At 36.6% G+C, this 20,498-nt stretch overlaps 1 protein-coding gene across 1 annotated transcript in view; it reads left to right on the forward strand.

Moving 5' to 3' along the window:
- The window catches only part of CHID1 (chitinase domain containing 1), a 97,178-nt gene that overhangs the window by 18,288 nt on the left and 58,392 nt on the right, over window positions 1-20,498 (forward strand). The window contains exons 8-9 of the mRNA XM_062495209.1: window positions 14,521-14,622; window positions 15,837-15,992. Of these exons, the coding sequence (XP_062351193.1) occupies window positions 14,521-14,622; window positions 15,837-15,992 (258 nt within the window). The remainder of the gene's footprint in view (window positions 1-14,520; window positions 14,623-15,836; window positions 15,993-20,498) is intronic.

The following is a 20,498-nucleotide window of genomic DNA, read 5'->3' on the forward strand; positions in this document are numbered from 1 at the left end:
CCGTGATTAAAATTTGAAGAGACCATAGTTGAATGTAAGCAGTTTATTTAGGAATTTGTAATTTAGACTCTTTTGATATACATTAAGATCAAAGCAGTCTGTCAGCAAATGCTATCTGAAAGGAGACACTTAAGAGCTAAAAATGCTAGTTTGCTGGGGGAAAACCTGTCTGGAAAATGTAGCACTGCACATGAGATCAAGTGTGGGATGCAGGAAGAAAAAATGTTGGATCATCTGTTTTTCTCAAATTCTACTTTTGAAACAGAAACTATGAGAGGCTGATCCTCTACTGAACCTTGCTTTAGTAACTGAAGGTTCCAGTGGTGCCTTTAGATTTTAGTTTGCTTGTAAAATGTTCTTGTCTAAAAGAAAACTTCACTCTTTAAATCCACACATTTTTATAACTTTTCACAACATTAACCAGAGGCAGTTGAGCTGGCATAATGAAGAGTAATCAAGAGCTGGGAATGTGTTTGGATACTGACTGGGAGGCAGGAATCTCTCTAACAAGCTTTACTGTCACAGAGAATGCATGTAGAGCTCCCATGGTGGAAAACAGAGATTGTGTTTTCATCCACCTGATGTCTAGGAATTGCATGATTTTCTGCAAATGTAAATGATTTACAAGAGAGAGGAACAGCAGGAGCCAAAGCTATTCTTTATGAAGTGTCTGTAATATTCTGCCTTGTGGATTGGAGTCTTGCAGTTGCAGATGTCTGAAGAGACGTGCAAGGATTGCAGTGATGTGTCAGTGGTTGCTAGAGCAGATGGTTTGCTGAAGACTTCCACTCTATCTTTCAACAGAATATCTCAAAAAGTTAGAATTTTACTGCTTTTAACATGCAGTAACATGCACATATAAACTATGGGTACCATTTCTATAAGGTCATTGGGTAGCCAGGCATATTCTGTCTATTGCTGATGATGAGTAACTCCACTGGTCCTACTAATCCTGGCCTTGGTTAAATTCCTGCCTTAAATTTATGCAATTCAGTGTTTTATTGTGCTGCAGAAATTATATTGGGGAAAGATGTGTGGATGTTTTTACACTGATTTCACAAGCATCTTTCCAAATAGGATAGCTTTGCTGGAGTGAAATACCTTTATGCCTGAATATGCACTTGCATAACTATGTTGGGAGGGTGGAAATAAATATGGCAAATGGACCTTGAAATTTGGTTGCACCTGTTCTTGTAAGTCATACGCATTGGGTTGGTTATTTTGTTTATCTCTACTTAAATTCTTTATAATATTACAGATGTATTCTCAAAGCAAAAAGTGAGACTTTGTATAGTAACTCTTTTCTGTCTGCAAGTAAATTGAATTTCATCTTACTAGATTACTGCATGTTTTGTCCAGGTTCAGCAACCATTTTGTCCACTGTGTTTCCCAATTACTATCAGGAAAACAATGAGTAAAGAAAATTAAGTTTATTTACATAAGATATCATCAGAAGGAACATCAGTAATGTTCCTGTTTCTTTCTGCCTTGACAAAGAACAAAGAACAAAGACAAAAAGTTCTTGGAAGCTATAGGTATGGTGCTGTCTTCACAGAGGTTCTCAATCTATCAATGGTTACATAACCACTGCCTTCCTGGCATTTGTAGTTTATTACAGACTTTAGACATACAATATAAATATGTTAAGTCTCAGTATACATTCATTAAAAGCTGTTCACTTTGTTAAACACAGTGTTAAATAACTCTGGATTTAGGTTGTTAGTAATTGCTTTCCTTGGGCTTTTATCATCCCCTGAAATATGATCCTTTGGGCAAAGTAGAAATAAAAATGGCATTGGTTGTGTCACTTCATAATATAATACTATACTCTTTATTGACATTTTGATGGTTAGGACATGCACTAGGCAGTTTATCCTGTGTGATGGATATCCTTTTAACACACCTCTCTTCAGGCTACAAGACAGTAGTTGCTCCTCGAATAACAGATGATTCTTTTTCTCTTGATATTGTACAGAATCTGTAAATGAGAGAAAGTAAACTGTGAATAAGACAAGTAAAGTCAGGTGCTGAGGTGAGGCTGCACTGTCAGATCTGTGGTGGAGCACTCTAGTGTGCTGCCCAGGGGGCTTTCCTAACTGAAAAGCCCTCAGGGAACTCCATGAGGAGGTGACTTGGTTGAGGAGTATCCAGGAGTCCAAGAGAAAAGTAGATTACAGGAATCACACCCTACCTTCCCTGGTAGAGACCTTTTAGGCGAATAGGGCACATGACACAGAAGATTCCCTGTCATCTTTCTATCTGACTGAACGTTTGGCTTAAGGGATAGGGGGCAATGGTGACAAGTTCTTGCCTGTTGCAGTGCTTGTGTCTCCTCTGCCATTTCCCCACCTTCCCCATTTTGTCACTATTAAGAGTTTCAGAATTACAGATATAGCTGGTGCTGCATTTCTGAGGAAAGAAATATCAAAAATCTGCTGAAAAATCTCCAAAACTTTGGGGCTTTGTATGTATCAATCATAATTAAAATGCATGGAAGACAGTCTTAGAAAGAGATGGTTTCAATTGTTTAAGAAGCCTCAGGTAACACAAAGTAGCTTTATACTTTTAGTAATTTTATCAAGTCTAGCATGATAAAAACTAGATATGTCAAACCTTGATCCTTGGTTTAAGTAATTGCATGCAAAATAGCTGCTGTTCTTGGCTGTGTTTTAATAACATGCCTGCCAGTACAATGCAGAGGTCAGTGAGCAAGATGGTTTCATTCAGCCTTGTGGGACACCGTATTGGGAATTATTAGTAAGAGTGAAGCACATTGTAAACAAACCACTGGAGCTGTTGCTGTCCTCATGACATTCTCAAAAAATGCTACTATTGGCAAATTGCATAGAGTTTAGCTAGAATAATTTGTTATCTCCTGGATAGTTTCTGACAGCATATATCAAAGCAGTATTTAAATTAAAACCAAACATGTTTCTCCCTGATAAAAAGTACTCTTAATCTCACAGTTTCTAGAAAAAAATTTGTCTTTATTGACTTCTTGAGATGCACAGCTGTAGTGCAGCTGCTTTCATTTTAAGGCTACAGGAACCCAAACCACTTTCTCTCTGAACATAATGTATGTTCTTGTCTCATCAAAATACAGCAAGCATCCCCAGCTTTGGATTTCATATTAACATATGTAAGGAAAAAAAAAATCTTTAGCTTATTTTCTTGTTAATTAAAACTTCTATAGGTATGTATTATCAGTATTTTCCAGCACCAAACTGCCACTTCTTCAAAATTAACATTTTGGCTACTCAGTTTATTCTTTATTCTTGCTGCAAAAACATTGTGGATATGAAGTACTATCTTAAGTATCTTCAGCCTTTTCTTTGCAGAGCTGCTGTGCAGTGAAAATTACCTTCCGGGGTCTATGCAATCTCTATTACTGCTATCCAGCGGCAGTTGACGCTAGCTTAGTTTTGCTACTCTGCCTCTTGGAGATTGGCATGAGGGTAGACATGTTGTCCTTCCGCTCAGTGTTGTCATGGTCTTTTCTGTTTTTCCTCTAAATATACCTACATATTTGACAGAAAAGTATGATGTATTCATTCAGATAATGAATAAATGCTCACTGACCTCACACTTCCTCAGCCTAATGGAGACCACAATTGACCAGTGTTTTGCATATGTGGTAAAGTAGGTGTTTTGGTCTTTTAGAAGCTGATTATGAACAGATACTTGCAATTACATTTTTGTTTTATATCAGTAATGTGTCATCTTTAGAAGTTGCTGCAAATTCAATTGCCTTGCCATAACTTTGTTTATGCAGAATATGTTTGTTGGTTTACTATTCCAGTGTATATATACACACTGTTTTCCTTAGGAGTATTTTCTAGCAAGTAGCAATTCTGAAGTAGAATATGCAAGTAAACCGCAGGGTAATTTTTAGGACAATGTATGGTAAACAAATTCAATGAAATTATAAGCAGCTTCTAACATGTGTCTGTTTTGGAGTGAAATGGAAACTGTCACTTTTAACATCATTCTCAGGAAGAACTATGTGGGACAGAATGTAGAGCTTTGAAATTTTGGTGAGTAAATAATGCCAGGGATCAAACCAGCTGGAAACATACTGTTTGTTTCAGAGGAACTTTCCAATTACCAGATTATGTCAAATAACAGTATATTAGAAAACCAACTTTGTAGAATACTGTTTATTAAGTAGGATTTTGCTTTACCGATACATACACTTAAAATAATGAAAGGTTAAAATATTTGTGAGAAGCCTGGTCATAATAATCTTAGCTTGTCGGAATCACTAATACTGTTGCTGATTTTTTTTTTTTTGAGCTTTCCACCTCTCTAATCTTTCTCACTTTGCTTTCCAATTTGACAAATGAAATCACAGAAAAGCAAGGAATTCTAAAAACTTTTTTTTTTTTTGTAGAGTTACTAAGTATGTACCATATATGCTCTGCATGCTTGGTGTTGCTGATAAAGAAATTTGATGCTGGGAGACCATCTCTTTGGATAATCAGGACACAGAAAATAGGACTTGGGAGGGAAAATCTGAAAGCTACCTATGCACATTTTCTTATTTGTTGTGCCTAGTTGGTAATAACACTTTGCCCTTCATTGTTTCCATAGTTGTCCATCTTCCTGTGAGTATCCTAAAAAAAAAAAGGGACTGTCAGGAATATGGAGACTACAGTTACATATCAAGAGATTTTGTAATTGGGCCCTGTGCATGAAATTCAGCACTCAAGAAGACACAGAAATCACTCTTAAGAGGGCTGTCTAGGCTGACTGGTGTAGTCATTTTTATTGAATGTTAGAGAACCTGTGTAATATGTTTGATTCAGATCACAAGATACAGCTTGAGATACGAGTTTATACTGAGAGAAACAGAAAACTCAGTAGGAAATTATTGCTGACTACTGAGTAACAGTTACTGGAGCAAGTTTAATAATGTTTACAAATTATGGTAATACTATTAAATCCTACCCAGTCATACTACTGGGTTCATGTTTTTTCCTGTATAAAGGCTCAAAGTATAGGTCTGTCAGTCACATCTCTTTTTAAAGTGAATGCTGTTAGCAACAATAAATCTGGATGCCTGTTAATGGCTCTAAACTGCATCTGTTTCCCTTGCTGATGACTTCCCTGGTTTTGCTGCTGTTTGTTGGGCTGCCAGCTCAGTTCAGTGTGGCTCTGACTGCAGCCATGAGATGTTCTATGCATTTTGCATAGATTCAGAAAGGACTCAAGAGGAACAAATCTATTCTTAGAACTGGCTCTTTTAAAGACTATACCTTGCAATATAACATCAATGCAACAAAGGTCTGACTCTACTGATGTCTTCTGAAGCAAGTGCACGCACGTGGTTTTGAATTCCCATTGGGGGAATCATTGAAATAATCTGTTGGTCAGCTAACAACGTTCTAAGAAAAGAAAGGGTGGAATGTATTCCTCTGCATATCTGTCATTTGTAGCTCTACCAATTCTGAGCCAGCTGGTGTAGAGCAATTACTACATAAGTTTCAGTATTAAGTTGGAAAACTTTCCAAAAAACCGAGAAGAAAAATGGTGAGCATTTTATGCAAGGAGGAATTAAGGCTACATTTGGTGTGTTAGATTTTTTAAATTAGGCTCATATGTTCCAGAGTACAAGCTTGTTTTGCATGATGTTCTGCTATTGGAGCATGGCTTGCCTGGGCATTAAGCCCTGGCATGAAAGGCACTAGAGTAGTTTGGAAATTAGGAGAAGCAAATGGTGACACATTGGATGTTCATTTGTGCATAGTCTTTCTTAAATGGCTCCTATGAAGAGACTGAAGCAACCTAACAGAAACAGCATGAAAGGAGAAGAGTTGACCTTTCCAAAAATCGGACTGGTAAATACAAGTGTCAAAATTATTTTTTTTTCTTTGGTAGTCAGATTGTCTGGTTTTATCAAATGTGTATTTCTTATGTTGACTTCAGAGTTTTAGATACACTATATTTTCCAAGTAACTTAAGAATTTGCAAGTGGCTGGTCTGCCAGCATGCCTCAACTCTGAGGACAGCAGTTTTCATGCTTATTTGTCCCTAACCGTCGGCTGAGATTTCATGCTTTCTTTTCAGGACCTATATTGCTTGGTATGTTTCCTCTTCTTGACTTCTGCTACTGGTTTATACCAGATGGGCAACAGGAAATTAGTTTGGCTTCATGGAAACTGTGTAGGCTACTCGGAGAGCAAGGATTGCAAAGGCAACAGCTGGGAAGGGATGTGGGAATTAAAGAAGAATGCCAGCCCTTATTGTTCTGCAAAAAATTTATTAGGTATAGAGATACCATTCTGCTTCCTGATAACAATATAGCAAGTTTTCACTTGTCAGTCTCTTAAAATTTACAGTCCCCCAGTGATATGAAGCACTTGGAGTGTATGAAGGAACCACTCCCAGGACTTTTGTGTTGTGAATCTGTAGAACTCAGCCATAATTTTCTTGCTTGTCGAGCTGCCTAGGTTTTGTTGGTTTTAAAATACCTATCTTAATCATTTCTATCTGAGAATTTGGTAAAGAGATTTTTGCCATTGAGAAAATTTGAACACAGTCAGTAATGTGATTTGTGGTTTTCAGTAGAGATGTTTGTTTATTTTAAATTGTGATCTTTTCTTTGGACAAGGGACCAATAGCCCTTATGCTATGAAGCCATCTAAGTGTCAACATTGCTATCATGAAATAAGTGCACCAGACAAAGACAGTGCACAAGTAGGGTTGCAGGTGCTTACTTTTGAATTTAAGCTACTATTCAGAATAGTAGTAGAATATAGTATATTGGAAGGTGCTGATAATAAAAAAGAAGTCAAAATAAAATATAACTACATTACTTTTACTAGAAGTTTTTCTAGCAAACTCTTAAAATCTACAAATGAATGGATAGCAGAACTCCCTACTACTTGCTCTCAGACTACCAACAGCTTTAGAAGGTTCTGCCTAATGTCTAGCCCCGGTTTGCTCAAGGAATTATCTTGGAATATTGGGTCTGCTCCAACTCGTTACAAATGAACTACTGAACTGTTGTGTTTCCATTAAAATTCTCCTTTTTCATTTGCTCATTCTTTTATAATTTGTGTCTCTTGGGATGATGTTTCTCTGACTTAACAATAAGGTGTCCTTTCATATTATGTAAGCAAAATGTGATTTGGAGATGTTAAGATGGGCTTTGGATGGGAGGGAATCTGCTGCTTTTGTTTCTGCCTTCATCTGTTCCAGCACTTGAGTGTATGAAACTGGGAGAGTGTTCTCTGAGTAAAACCAGATGAATAACCATGACTAGAAGAGTGTATGTGACCAGAGGTGATTGCACTGGTTTTATGGAATAACCTTTCAGTTTGATTTTTAATTCTATTTTAAGAGGAATAAGACTTTTGTACAGAGATTGTTACATACATTAGTGAGGAGGACATATTTATAATAACTTGGCATTTGTGTTATTTGTTTCTCCTGAAATGGGCTGACCTTTACACTGTGGTACAATGGACATTTTTTGGGTTTGAAATGTACAGTCCCTGATTTGTCATATTGATCTGGGTTTGTAGGCCACAAGATCAGATACTATGTTTGGATCATGCTTCACCTTTTGCAGTATTTTGGCCTTAGAAAGGAATTAGAGAAAGAGAAATCTGTATTTCAAAAGCTGGGGAAGATACATGAATTTACTGTAAGCATCTGCATTTTCTGAAATGCCTGAGTAACATGCATCTCTGCAAAAGCCTTCATCTATTGTCTGGGAGGGTGTGCTCCTGGAGGGAGAGAGGTCAGAGGTGGAGAACATAGTGTGCTTTATACAGTCTCTGTTCAGCTGCATGGAGTTCATCCCCCACTATGTAGTAAATCTGCTTTTGTCTACCTGAGGAACTCTCTTTTGTTGGTTAAACATTCATTATGGTCATGTTCTTTTGACAGCAGGGATTAGATCTGTAATTATGTTCAGGGCTTTGAGCAGCAGTATTGTTTCAAGGTCCTGTTGCTTACTTGGCTGCTTCATACAGTGTTGTTATAGACAGACCTTAATTCTGTTTTTAGCCTGATTTCTGAGGTAATAAGGTGTCTGTAAGGTTTCTCTTACATTTTTCATCTCTCTGCTAAAGCGTCTTTGGCTTTTGACCAGTTTCAAAGCAAATTAACATAGGCATAGAATTTTAATAATCAGGTTCCAGTTACTTCATGAAAATATGCAGCTGGACAGATGAAGATAAAATAATTTTTTTTCCCCAAGACCCAGCTGTAAGAGGGCATTGTAAATGAAACATCTATAGGACACCAGAAATCTAGTTGCAAAACATTCATGCAAACTGTGATCCATGTAGAATTGTTTTCTAAGTACTGATAGTGGAAAATTACTTCAGTGAGTTGTCATCTTGAGAGTTTTGAAAAACCTAAAATGAGAAAAATGAGATAGGGTAGTTACAAAACTGTCAAGAGGATTTTTTTCAGAAAAGGAAATGGTTTCAGATTGAACTTGGTTACACATTTGACTGTTTAATTACCAATGCCTATAATTGTGTGATGAACAGGGTAGACATTTAGCTCTTCTGTTTTCTATAGAACAGACTTCATGCAGGAAGAAACAGTGAATTTTTATTTAATGACTGTGCATTAACTGAATTCAGTAGTCTGTGTTCATAAAATGCTGTAGCATTATATTGTAATGCTCCTATCTGCAACAAGCTATGAAAACCAATAATATCTTGTGGTGAAGAAAGATTTGCAAACAGTTTCTTTACAGAAAATTATACATGACAAGAAAATTAAGTCATTACTGAGCAGCTGACTTCTGAAATGGAATCATAGTGGAAACAGAAAATCAATCAGTTTCCCATTATGAAGGCTGTTCAAAGATGAGGATATAGGAAACTTCTCTTTTATAAAGGAGGGTGAAGGTGAGGTAACCCTACAAGAATGCAGTTTGAATTTGCAGGGATAGCAGTCGGTTAAAAGACCTTTTTTCTCCTAATTTCATTTTGACAGTAATTGTAGTGAGACAAGAAGTAATTGAGATTTTAGATTCATTTGAAGGTAAGTGAAAGCAGCTTTCATTGTTGAAGTATTTTTTCCCAGTCTTTCGAAATGAAAAAACTACAAACTCAAAACCTTACAAGAATACTTATCAGTAAAGCATTAACAAGATTTTTGAGACATATGACTGTATGTAATTTGGAAGATTCGGGTAATAAACCTTCTAGGTTGTGAAACAAACCCCCCTATATTTATTTTAGATATGAAAAGATAGAATAGTAAAAAGAGGCTGTGGAATTCTAACCGGTGTATGTGGAAATAGCAAGGAAAGCAGGTGGTTTCTTTTAAGTCTGTGGTGTTGTCCCCATAATAGAGATTTTTTATACATGTGGCAGTGTGCCATTGGGAAATGTTGACAAGTTCTCAGGAATGTGTGCAAATAAGACTTATGCTCTCAGGGGAATCATCTGTGAGTTCTGCCAGGTTGCCATTGCTCTCTTACTTCAAGGGGAGAACTTCTAGAGATTATGTTGTATTCCTGAGGCTTTTTATGGGAAGGATTTCCATGAATGTTGTATAAGGCAGCTTTTTTATTGTTAGTTAAAAGGAAAATACGTCACAGAATTAAAAAATGTCCACTTAAGGTAAAACAGCAATGAACTAGAAAGGCAAAGTGTCATTTTCCCTTTGTTTTTGTTTGTCCACCCCCTTTCTGCACACCCAGCAGTCCCATGCCCTGTTTTCTATCCTTAGTGTTAATAATTTCCCTGCACTGATAATTTCTACTTGTAGAAATTTTTGTAGAAAGCCACCTCTCTGAATTCTTGTTGCATGGTGCCTTATCCCTTAAATGTTGAGCAGGAGTGACAGACACTTTTAAGATTAATTCTAGATATGTATTTTTACAAGGCTAAGTCCATATTTCTTACACATTTTAATAAATATTTTAAAATACCATAAAGAACAGATACTGTATCCATTAGAAAGTCTTGTTGGTCCAAGGAATTTAACTGAGTGTTTACATTTGGCTGGTATTTTAGAAATATAATCCTACAGATTTTTCTAGAAAACAGAAAATTGAAAAATATGGGATAAATATCATTTTATATTAACAGATGTTTCAAACCAGAAAGAAGAAAAAATAAAGCTTCATTTCTTTGAGAGATGCTTTTTCTTTTCAATAGCAAGGAAAACACATTCACCACAAAGTGTTAATTTAAAATATTAATTATATAAGTTAGAGTATACAGTTTGATTTTCCTTTTACTGTGGAATTTTATATCATCCTCATTACCAGTGTCTGAGCATTTTCAAGTCACTCCTTAAGTGACAGAACTGATACCTGTCACACTTTTGATATCTTTTCTTATAGAGATTTGCTTATGCACTTCATACATTGCATAGGTATACTCTTGCTTAGGTATTTCCCTTGCCTGAAATGTGCTTGCCAGGCAAAACCACATATCCTGTAGTGAAAGTAGACCATGAAGTGTAAGATGAATTTTTGGGTCTTGAACTGTCAATCATAAAAGTAGGTTGAGTGATGACTCAAGTCTGAACACTTCCTAGCTTTGCATTTGCTTTTCACAAGAGCATTTATCATTGCCAGAGAAGCTCTTTCATGAAAACATGGAAATCATACTGTGTAAAGAAGACATAAAAATACAATATAATACCTGGTTGCATAGGTTGAGTCATAATATTGCATTGCCACATTGAAACTGCTTTGAAAGGGGCTAAAACCCTCAGTGCTTTCTCAATAATAGTACAAACCAAATCTGTAACTGAGGCATTCCCTGAGTAAGTTTAAGGCCTATTTAACAGTAAAAAACTGTCAAGTATCTCAGGTTTTTTTAAAAAAATTGTGGTTCTTGTTAATAGTGTAAGGCAATGGTTTTCAGCAATCCCAGAAAATCAAAAAAGTCTTTCCTTTCTTCTCAGTATGTGTTTCATTGAGGTATGCACAGAGGAGCCAGGCTTGCTTGTAGATTCAACTTACATAGTTCAGATTTTCAGTTGATTATAATTCACATTCATGTATTTTGTTCAATCCAAATTACTGGAAACCCCCTGTGGATGCTGAATAGCAACAGTTGATACCAGCAGGAATGCTGAGAATTTCAACCTTTGAGGATATTCATAGCTGAAACAGTGCCCTGCACTCTAGTAGGGTCAGGGCAGTGTCACCAGGCTCATCACTCGTGTGACCTCCCTAGTCCCCCTGCACCATGGAACAGTGCTGCCCCAGGGAGCCAGTCCTGGCATGGGACAATGTGGGGAGCTGGAACTTCACTGTCTTCACTTCTTCTCCCCCCATCCTGCATCATTATCCTTCTCCCAGCTCTGGGAGGGTTTCACGATCTTGGGAGAGGAATTCGGGGCTGAGAGGAGCCCTGGCTTGCTCAAGACCAGTGGAAGTTTTAAGAGCAGATTTGGAGACCAAACTCAATTGTTACTCTTGCCTCTCCTTCAGCAGTGTCTCTTAATCTTCTTTATAAAGTTTTAAAATTAAACAAGTAATGTTATAAAGAAATCCCAAGTGAAAGTAGAGTCTGTCCCAGTTTAGCAGACTGGAAATATTCAGCAAACTGGTTAAGTTATGCCGAATTCCCTCCAAAACAGTGGGATTTGGGCTCGAGTGTTTTAGCAAACTGGGGTAAACTCTAAATACAGACTCTTTTTTTTGGTCTTTATGGAGGTTGGAACCTTAGGAGAAGGTTCTTCACCCAGAGGGTGGTTGGGAACAGGCTCCCCAGGGAAGTGGTCACAGCACCAAGCCTGACAGAGTTCAAGTTATGTTTGGACAATACTCTCAGGTACATGGGGAGGTTCTCAAGGCTGTCATGGGGTGGGCCAGGAGTTGGACTTTATGATCCTTGTGGGTCCCTTCCAACTTAGTATATTTGATGGTTCTGTGATTCTACATATATTGCACAGAGTTAATAAATGATGATGAAGCTTCTGCCACTTCACTGACTATTTTGGAAATTGTATTCATAGTTTGGAAGAATGACAAGCTTTTGACTTAGACTTGGAAAGTATTGTTTTCATGGACTTTGCATATTCTGTGCCAAGTCTCCTGCTTTTGTGCTGGATTTCTCAACAAAGTAGGCAGTAGAACATACCTGCCCTTGAGTTAAGTTTGCGTAAGTATCAGAATAACTGGAAAACCTCCAATTTGAAGTATAATAGCTGTTGAAAAAATAATTAGGTTTTATCCTCGAGTGCCAGTTTTTTTTTTTTTGGACTCAGAACAATTCTAAAGGCATGAATCAAATAGGCCAGTGGAGTTTCCAGTTTTCTTCCAGTGGAGTTTCCCAAAGTGTTTGACTAGAGCAGAGTTGACAGGTGATACTCATTGAACTGATGAGTGGTGCTTGTTTTTTTGAAGAGTGCTGCTGTTTTAACAGTATACATTAATGGGCAAAGTGTATTCATTGCAGCTGGGGTTGTTCCAAGTTGGAAATCTGTGCCCTTGTCACTCAGATGGCATTCCTTTGTCAAAGAAGTAGTTGAGTTACAAAATTGCTTTGGAGAAAATTATGGCAATATCCATTTTAACCTGTGGGTTTCTTCTTAAGTTACGCATGCAAATTTCATTAAAGTACTACCTGGCTAAATCTATAAAGCAATCCAACTTGCCCTAATATCTAATACGCATTATAATTACTTTTTATGTTTTTCCCTTCAAGAATAATCACAATCAATTTACTGAAAATGTGTTTTGATGGAGTTTGCATTGGGAAATTGCTTTGCCTTAAGACATCCAAGTTGCCATGACATTATTTCAAAGATGTATATATTATTTTAATTCTTGTAGAACAACTGTAGTTTGCAATTCCAGTACATCGCAAGCAGATGACTGTAAAAGCCCTGAGGTTCACCAGTAGGGTCCAGAAGTGAAGATTTTTAAAAAATTTGTTTACAACCCTTGAAGGAAAAGAATGGGATTTCTCCTTCCTGTGACCAGTATGGCAGTGGTTGTGAAAATCTGACAGGCATGTTATGTGATTTAATCTGCACTACTTTGTAACCTGTATTTTGTTCACCTCTTTCCTTATGCAGTAGAACACAGAGAGTCCTTGTGAACTGATAAATGAACGCTGTTATGCTCTGGTGATCCATGCAGCACATATTGTTGGATGTAAAATTTGAACACTGTTCCAAAAGGGATAAAGGTCAAAATATGTGATTTTTCTGTTTATTACTTGCATCTGTCACTGAGCATCTTTTTGGTTTTTACATTTAAGATGTAATGTGAGTGGTTTTAAAAGCATACCTTGCCTAGACAAGGCTTGGCTTCTAATTTCTAGATCAAGTTGCAGCTTCTTATACGATTGGGAAAGTCTGGATTCTCCAGTCTCTCCCCTCTGCTCTCTAGAGGAATCTTGTACAATCCTGTAGCTCTGCCTCTTAAATGGCAGAGATTCACCACAGAGTTTGTAGCAGTTAAATTACTTTTTTTTCCCCTTTTCTCTTCTTTTGAAATGTCTCTCTATGTACACTGCTGTCCCAGATTATTTGGGACAAAATTTATTATTTTATCCTGCTTCTCTACCTGTTTGTCTCATGTTAATATGCTTCAGAGGCTTCTGGTTGAGGACAGGGTTCTTCTGGCTGTAACTTCTCTATTTTAGTCCAGTCTCATCTTTGCAATGTGATTAAGGTTGCCTTATGTTGCCTGCTGTGCTATTTGTGCTGCCATTTTGAAATTACAAATTCTCTTTGAAACAGATTCAATGTTTTCAGGCAATTTTTGAGAATTAATTGTTTCCATCTGGAATGATTGAAGGAAGTCAGTAGCCTCTCTGGGTCCAAAACAGACAAAATATACACCCCCCTCACCCATGAAGATAACGTAGATATTAATCCAGGTCTGTATTTTGTAAATCAAGAGTAAGCAAGAAAAGGGGGAAAGAATGGTTTTCTGTATTTCATAGCAAGATATGCTGAAAGCATAACTTGACTTTTGTTTCGAAAAAGTCATAGAATGGATTTCTTCTTTCTTCTCCCCTGCCCAAAGAAAGAAATGGATCTGTTTTTGCCTAAAGAAAACAGGTTTTCTTTCTTAAGTATGGTATAAACTGAAATTGCTCTTTTTGAGGTTAGTAAAAAAATTAACTTTGGTTTATATTTTTCTATTAACAGCTGCTCCCATCCATTTATTTAAGTATGCCTCAGAGAACTTAGTTTTCTAAGTGTCAGAACCAATTCAACAGCCCAGGAAATTAAAGGTTTTGTAAAAGCTTTTAGAGTTCAATTGATTGCTACCTAAAGCAATTTGATTAGTCCACAGCCCTTATAATCACTATTGTAGCTGTGCTGGAAATGCTTCTTTAGTAAGAATGCTATGGAAGTATGATTTTTCCCACTGCCCATCTACATAGCACTGATTTTTTTTCTCACCTGTTTGTTACAAAAATGGCACTGAAATACATATTTTATTGTTTTTGCCACCTCAGAATGAAAGTATTTTCCTATGTGATCAAATGATATGAAACCCAAAGGAGAGAATAGGCCTGCTTGTTGTAGTAATTTATCTCTTCCTGTTTCTGTTTTGCTTTGATTTGAAAGGACCAACCAGCTGGGAATGTTCACAAAGAAAGAATTTGATCAGTTGGCCTCAGCAATAGACAGTTTCAGTCTCATGACTTACGACTATTCAGCACCTCATAGGTAAGACTCCATCTGACATCAGAAAGATCTTTGAAGGAACTGATTCCCACTTAGGTCTGCTAGATTTACAGTACAAGTTAATTTTTTTTATTGAAATGGATAGTGCTTTGTACTCGTATGATACTAAAGCTCTTGATTAGCAATTAAAACAGATGCATTTTTCAGAAGCTGATAACTCAGTATATTTTTAAAAGCCATATGTATCCAGGGTTTGGCTATTAGGAGAGACTTTGTACTCCAGCTAAAAAGGCATCCTTTTTAAACTATAAAAACTTTTTAAACTGACACTCTTTTCCAGGCCAGATTCTTTTGGTTTGAGTTATTTAGCACAGCTCTGCAGGATAGGTACACTAATAATCTACTAATAATAACATTGTCAAACAAATCAGCTTTAAACAATTGATACTTCAGTTGCCTTTAAATATGAGCACAGTTCCCAGCAGCATTGCTCTGCTGTATTAGCATGTTGAGTTTTAATGGCACAGGTATAATGAAGGCTTTGAGGCAGATAATTAGTGGGGAGTAGCAGATGTTGATATTTATAAGCCTGGGATATCCTCTTCTGTTACCATGCTAGTGAGTGATGTTAGTTTGAGAAAGAGCCTGCTCTCCTCTCCAGTGAGGTAGCAATAGAATGAACACAATATCCTGATGTTGCATACATGACAATTCAATTACTTTATGTATTAAGGCTATACTTTTCTTCATGTAGCTTTTTTAGGTGCTTCGTAGGTTTTTTTCCTGTAAATAAGTGTTTCACAATAATTTAAACTTGTCTTGCTTACCAGTCAGTAATTTTATAGTTCCTTCTGCAAGTCAGTGGTAGATTTTGTCCCACTGTATTTTGCCAGTTTGCAGTAAAAATATTGAGGAAAAAAACTGAAGCCATACAGAGTTTTGAGTTATAACATAGGCATTGTGCAAGGCCCAGTAACAATGTGCTGAGGGAAACCTTTTCTTACCCCTAGGAAGGAATTCTGTGTCCCTTCAGCTTAGAATTGAATCAAAAAGTCAAGAGTGGGGCAATCATGTTTTGTGTATCAGCACTTCAAGCTACTGAAGAATGTGCATTTAACCTTCATAGAATTGTAGGGTCATCTTCACTTATTTTTGTGTGCCATAATTTGTTCTTTACAATTAAACTGGTCAAAAAGAGAAGGCTAATTATGAACATGTACTTTTTCTGACCAGTTTGATTTTTGCTAACTTGACAGACCTGGTCCAAATTCCCCCCTTCCCTGGGTACGAGCTTGTGTTGAACTACTGGATCCTGATTCAAAATGGAGGAAGAAAATACTTTTAGGACTGAATTTCTATGGCATGGACTATTCTGCTTCGGGAACCTCTGGGGAGCCAATCCTTGGCAGCAGGTATGACTTCTTTGGATATTAAGTACTTCTGAATGATATATTCTCACAAAAATTAGAAATTTGCAAGTATTCTTTGTTTAGAATTATGGCTGAGTTAGAAACACAGAAATGGCAAAAGTGATAAATCTGCACATGAAATAGTAACTCACCAGTTATAGTAAGACCTGTAACTTCTCTTCCCTGTACAGAAATGCAGATAGATGGCACAGTTATCCTGTCAGAGCTCTTATACAAAAATGGCTTGTGTGGTTTCCCCCCTTTCCTCTATTCATGCTTGTACATGCAGGTTGACATCTTTGAATTAAAAATGTTCAGCAGTATTCTCTTATGCTCTGTATCATTTTGGGGGTTCCTGCAGTTGTCCTAATGATTCTTTCTCTCAGCTCCTGAAGTTGTTACCTGCTGTTTTAAAATTTGATACTGGTTTCCAACAACAATATGTCACCAAGTTTCTTTTTGGTAGAAAAAGCTGCAATAAGCTCACTTGGAGAGAAAAATCTATAACAAGATAAAGGGAAATATTCCAAAACCAGCTTGAAATTTTATATTGATTCTCAGAGGAAAATGGTTGGTTTTACTTTTGGGTAATAACCACCTGTAATAACAGTGAGCTTTGCAGAAATACAGTCAGGGTATGGTACATCAAGCCAGTAGAAAAACAAGAAACACTCAGTGAATTTGACAGGAAAATCAGGTTTGTTCAGAAATTTGTTATTAAATTATAAAACAGAATGAAGCTCAGTAGAAGCAAACCTAAAGCACACAAGGTGACTGTTCTCACATTGACAGATTACTACGTTCATTACCCCATTGTATTTGAATGCAATAACAAATTGCTGTTTAGACATTGAAATACTGAGGTAGACTGTGTAAGGTAAGGTTGACTTTTTTTCTGTCCATGCCTACAGTTGCACATACACTCTGTTATCATTCCACCTGCTTCTGCTCCCTTCCTGCTTCTTTGCTCTTTGCAGGGGTAAAATACTGTAGACACAGTTTTCTTCCAGTGCTGATCTTTGAATCTGACTGAGTAACAGAAAAAGGTATTTAGCAAGTATTCCAGAATGACTTCTGTAAAGTTAGTGGTGGTGGTTAGGCAGGAAGAATACTCAATAGTCCAAGCACTGTTGATTTACAGACCTAATTATACAAGTTCAGCAAAATTATGTAACTTCACTGTAGTATTTGCAGCTCCTTTTGCAAGTGGAGTGTAGCACGATCCAGCAGAAGAAAAGATGCTTGTTTTTTTTCTGAACAGCAACTTTGAAATTAAGTTTCCATTTGGAAAGCACTGTGCAGTAGGATGGCATCTACTTTTCATAGATTCTTCTGGACTATATTATAGTATTAATTCATGTTGCTTTTTAATTAATGGCAAAAATATCCTAGCCAAGAGTCATGTATGATTACTTTAAGTTTACTGAAAGAGGCTATTTACCTATATGTAGGACACTGGTGCACAGTGTGGTTCTATTAACATATTCTTCACTGACAGATCATGAGATTTGAAGTTCTCCGGATATTTATCAGAAGCAGGGTTCTGGACAAGGTCTTTAAGAGGCTTTGAATTTATACATAAAGCACATCAGTTTTCCCTTTGCTGTGTTACCCCTTGGTCAATGGTTATGTTTATTTTTTCAGAAATACAGCTCTAAGCATGCACAGGTATATATGTCATGTAGTAATGTAAAAATAGAATAGATTAAAGGTAAAAGAGCTTCAAAATAGGCCAAACTTCTGAAATAAAGAAAACAGAAATGAAGGGGGTTTAGTGTAAAATAAGCTTTCTGCCACTTAATTGGTTTCAGGCCATTTGTAAGGAAGTCCTTTGACCAGCAAAAAGTGCTGATGTATTGATTAATTTCACCTTTAGGGCACTGTCTGTATGTTGTAGTGATAGTGAAGCTGAGCTAAAGTACTAGCATTAAAAGTAATTCAAAGTCTGTTCAGTTAAGTGCAGTCTGGTGTGTGTCAATTTCTTTGTTGTAATTTTCTGCTCAAGTTTTTGCATCTGAAATTTATTACAAGTACAACTCTCCAGCATGTCAGTGCTCTTTGGCACACAGTAGGGTGCACAATTTCTTGTTGAAACATATTCATTGGAATCTGATCCTCTTTAAGAAGAGAGATGGAGAATTACAAGATTCAGGCAAACTGTGTATCTCAAGTTGTTTGATGTCAATGTATTATGCACCTTAATTGATTATTAGTAAAGTGTTAGCATAGAATTGCATGCAGTATGCAGGAATCTATGATGCTATTGTGTTTGGTTTTCTTTAGGATAGGAATTACGTGATGGAAAGAAATGCTGAACATAGGTAGATTTTGTTCACTATATGTTTTTTTCAGTCCAGAAATTCATAAAATAACTTAAAATAGAACTCCTATTTGCATAGCATATTATTTTTCAGTGTTTTCTTTATTGCAGAATGTAATCTAAAGGTAGAAGTACTTAAAAAGATGTACAATCTATTCATGTAATAACCTGTTTCCTTCATACACACCATAAGAAGTAATAGGTGTCTATGTATATGTTTGCATATAGATATAGATATAGATATAGATATAGATGTGTCTCAAGATTAAGTGAAATGAAAACAATTTTTCTCTTAGAGCAGCACAATGTAGTTTGTCCTTGGGTGTTGTTACAATGGGAACTACAATTTATATTTGCAGCAACAATTTATTTCTTAAAGCTCAGTCACAACTATTACTTATTAATACAATGAGTCAATCACAGAGATTACAGCACTTCCTGGTACTTTAATCAACCAAGTACTGTTTGGTTAGCTGCAGGGAAGCTGCATTCCTGTGTATAATTTCACTGTGAAATAATTTTTATGAAATCCTAAGCTGGAAATAAAGGTGTTCTGTATGTGATTCTCCAAATCATCTGTAGTGCTTCTGGCAATGTTTTCTGCCCTCTGGCTGTCAAGAATCAGGTGTCTGAATTGTTAAGATGCAGAGATGCAGTCATTCTAACTTTCCACTGTATTAAAATCCTGTCAGAACATAACCATCTGGCGCTGCTGACTTGCTTTTCTAGTGATCTCCTTGTTCCAGCACGGCCTCTGTTGATACTGTGACCTGACAGTGTTTCCTCTTCACCTCATAAGTGTATGTCTTGGGCAAATAATTTTTCAGTATACTCTGAAGCTGAAGAAATGGTTAGTCTTTCTGACAGATCTTTACCTTTGAGTCCTTTTTGGGACCTGCAGTGGGTCAGCAAGCCTCTCATTGTAAGGAGCTTCTGACTTGCAACATACTTTTTCTGCCTTTAGCTGTCTGTCCTACAGAATCTCTTTTCATCATTGGGACATTACATTTCAGTTGCAGTTTTGTTTTGCCTTCTTATGGGAGGTTACACAGCAGTGTAACGGTGTTTTTCATTCCATGCCATCTAAAATCAATATCCATTGTGACCCAGGCCAAAAGGGAACTGATAAACTTCATTCCTAGCTGTGATTAAAAGCAATGTAAATCAAAGGCTGTCATGTGGCAATGGCGTCGCTTGCATTTAATAAATGAAAATTCTTTATTGAGCACCTCCCTGCTAAGTTTCATGTGAAAATGACATTTTGTCCTTTTTTTTTTTTTTTTTTTTGCATAGTGTTGAAAGAGGGAAGATACAATCTATAATGTTCTACCTGGTTCTGTATAACTTTTGAATATATTCTGCATTCAAGCTGCTTTTGTTCCTAGCATAGCCATTGAAAATAGATATGTGCATAGCTCCATTATTTTGAAACTATGCTTTTTGTGCTTACCTTTTATTTAAAGTAATTTGAATGAGGACTTTTATGTTAATTTTAAACATTTAAGAAGTTTGATATAATAAATTGCCAGCTGAAGCAAGGGAGAAACTAATTTTACAATGCATTGTGCTGTTCAGAGATACAAAAGAAGATGACTTGCAATCTATATGAGGATGCAGAGTTCTACTGAGAATTTCATTGGCTTCCTGCCATTCTGTAAATACCACATAAAATGTGGTACCTAGAAACAGTTAGAGGTGAACTTTTTCTCTGAATTATCATGGCAGTGCCTTCATAAGCAGCAGTTTAATATTTGGGCCAATTGTGACTCATGATTTTGTCTTATAGAAGTTAGCAAAACACTTGTGCCAGAAACTCTTGAAGCTGCAAAGCTTTTACAATATTTCTCTTTGTGCTGTAATTATCTTAGGATTTCTATTACTTTCCTGTATGCCAGGATTCTGTATCCTCATTTAATCTATTTTGTTCATAGTTCATGGGATTTTGGGGAGATACTAATATTTCAAATAAACCAATGTGCCCATTAGCTTTGTAGGACTGAACAGCTTGATCTGTTCACCTCTCTTCTTTACTGAAGAAACTGCTAAGCTATTTCTTCTTAAATTGTACTGCTGGGTCAGATGGTAAAATCATGGCAGTGATAGGGAGAAGTTACAATTGGGCCTGGAATCAGAAATTATTTCTGTATTACAGATGTCTAAATATATCAAGAGCGTTTCAAAAGTTTTAT

The sequence above is a fragment of the Cinclus cinclus genome, chromosome 6 (assembly GCF_963662255.1).
Source record: "Cinclus cinclus chromosome 6, bCinCin1.1, whole genome shotgun sequence".
NCBI lineage: Eukaryota > Metazoa > Chordata > Aves > Passeriformes > Cinclidae > Cinclus > Cinclus cinclus.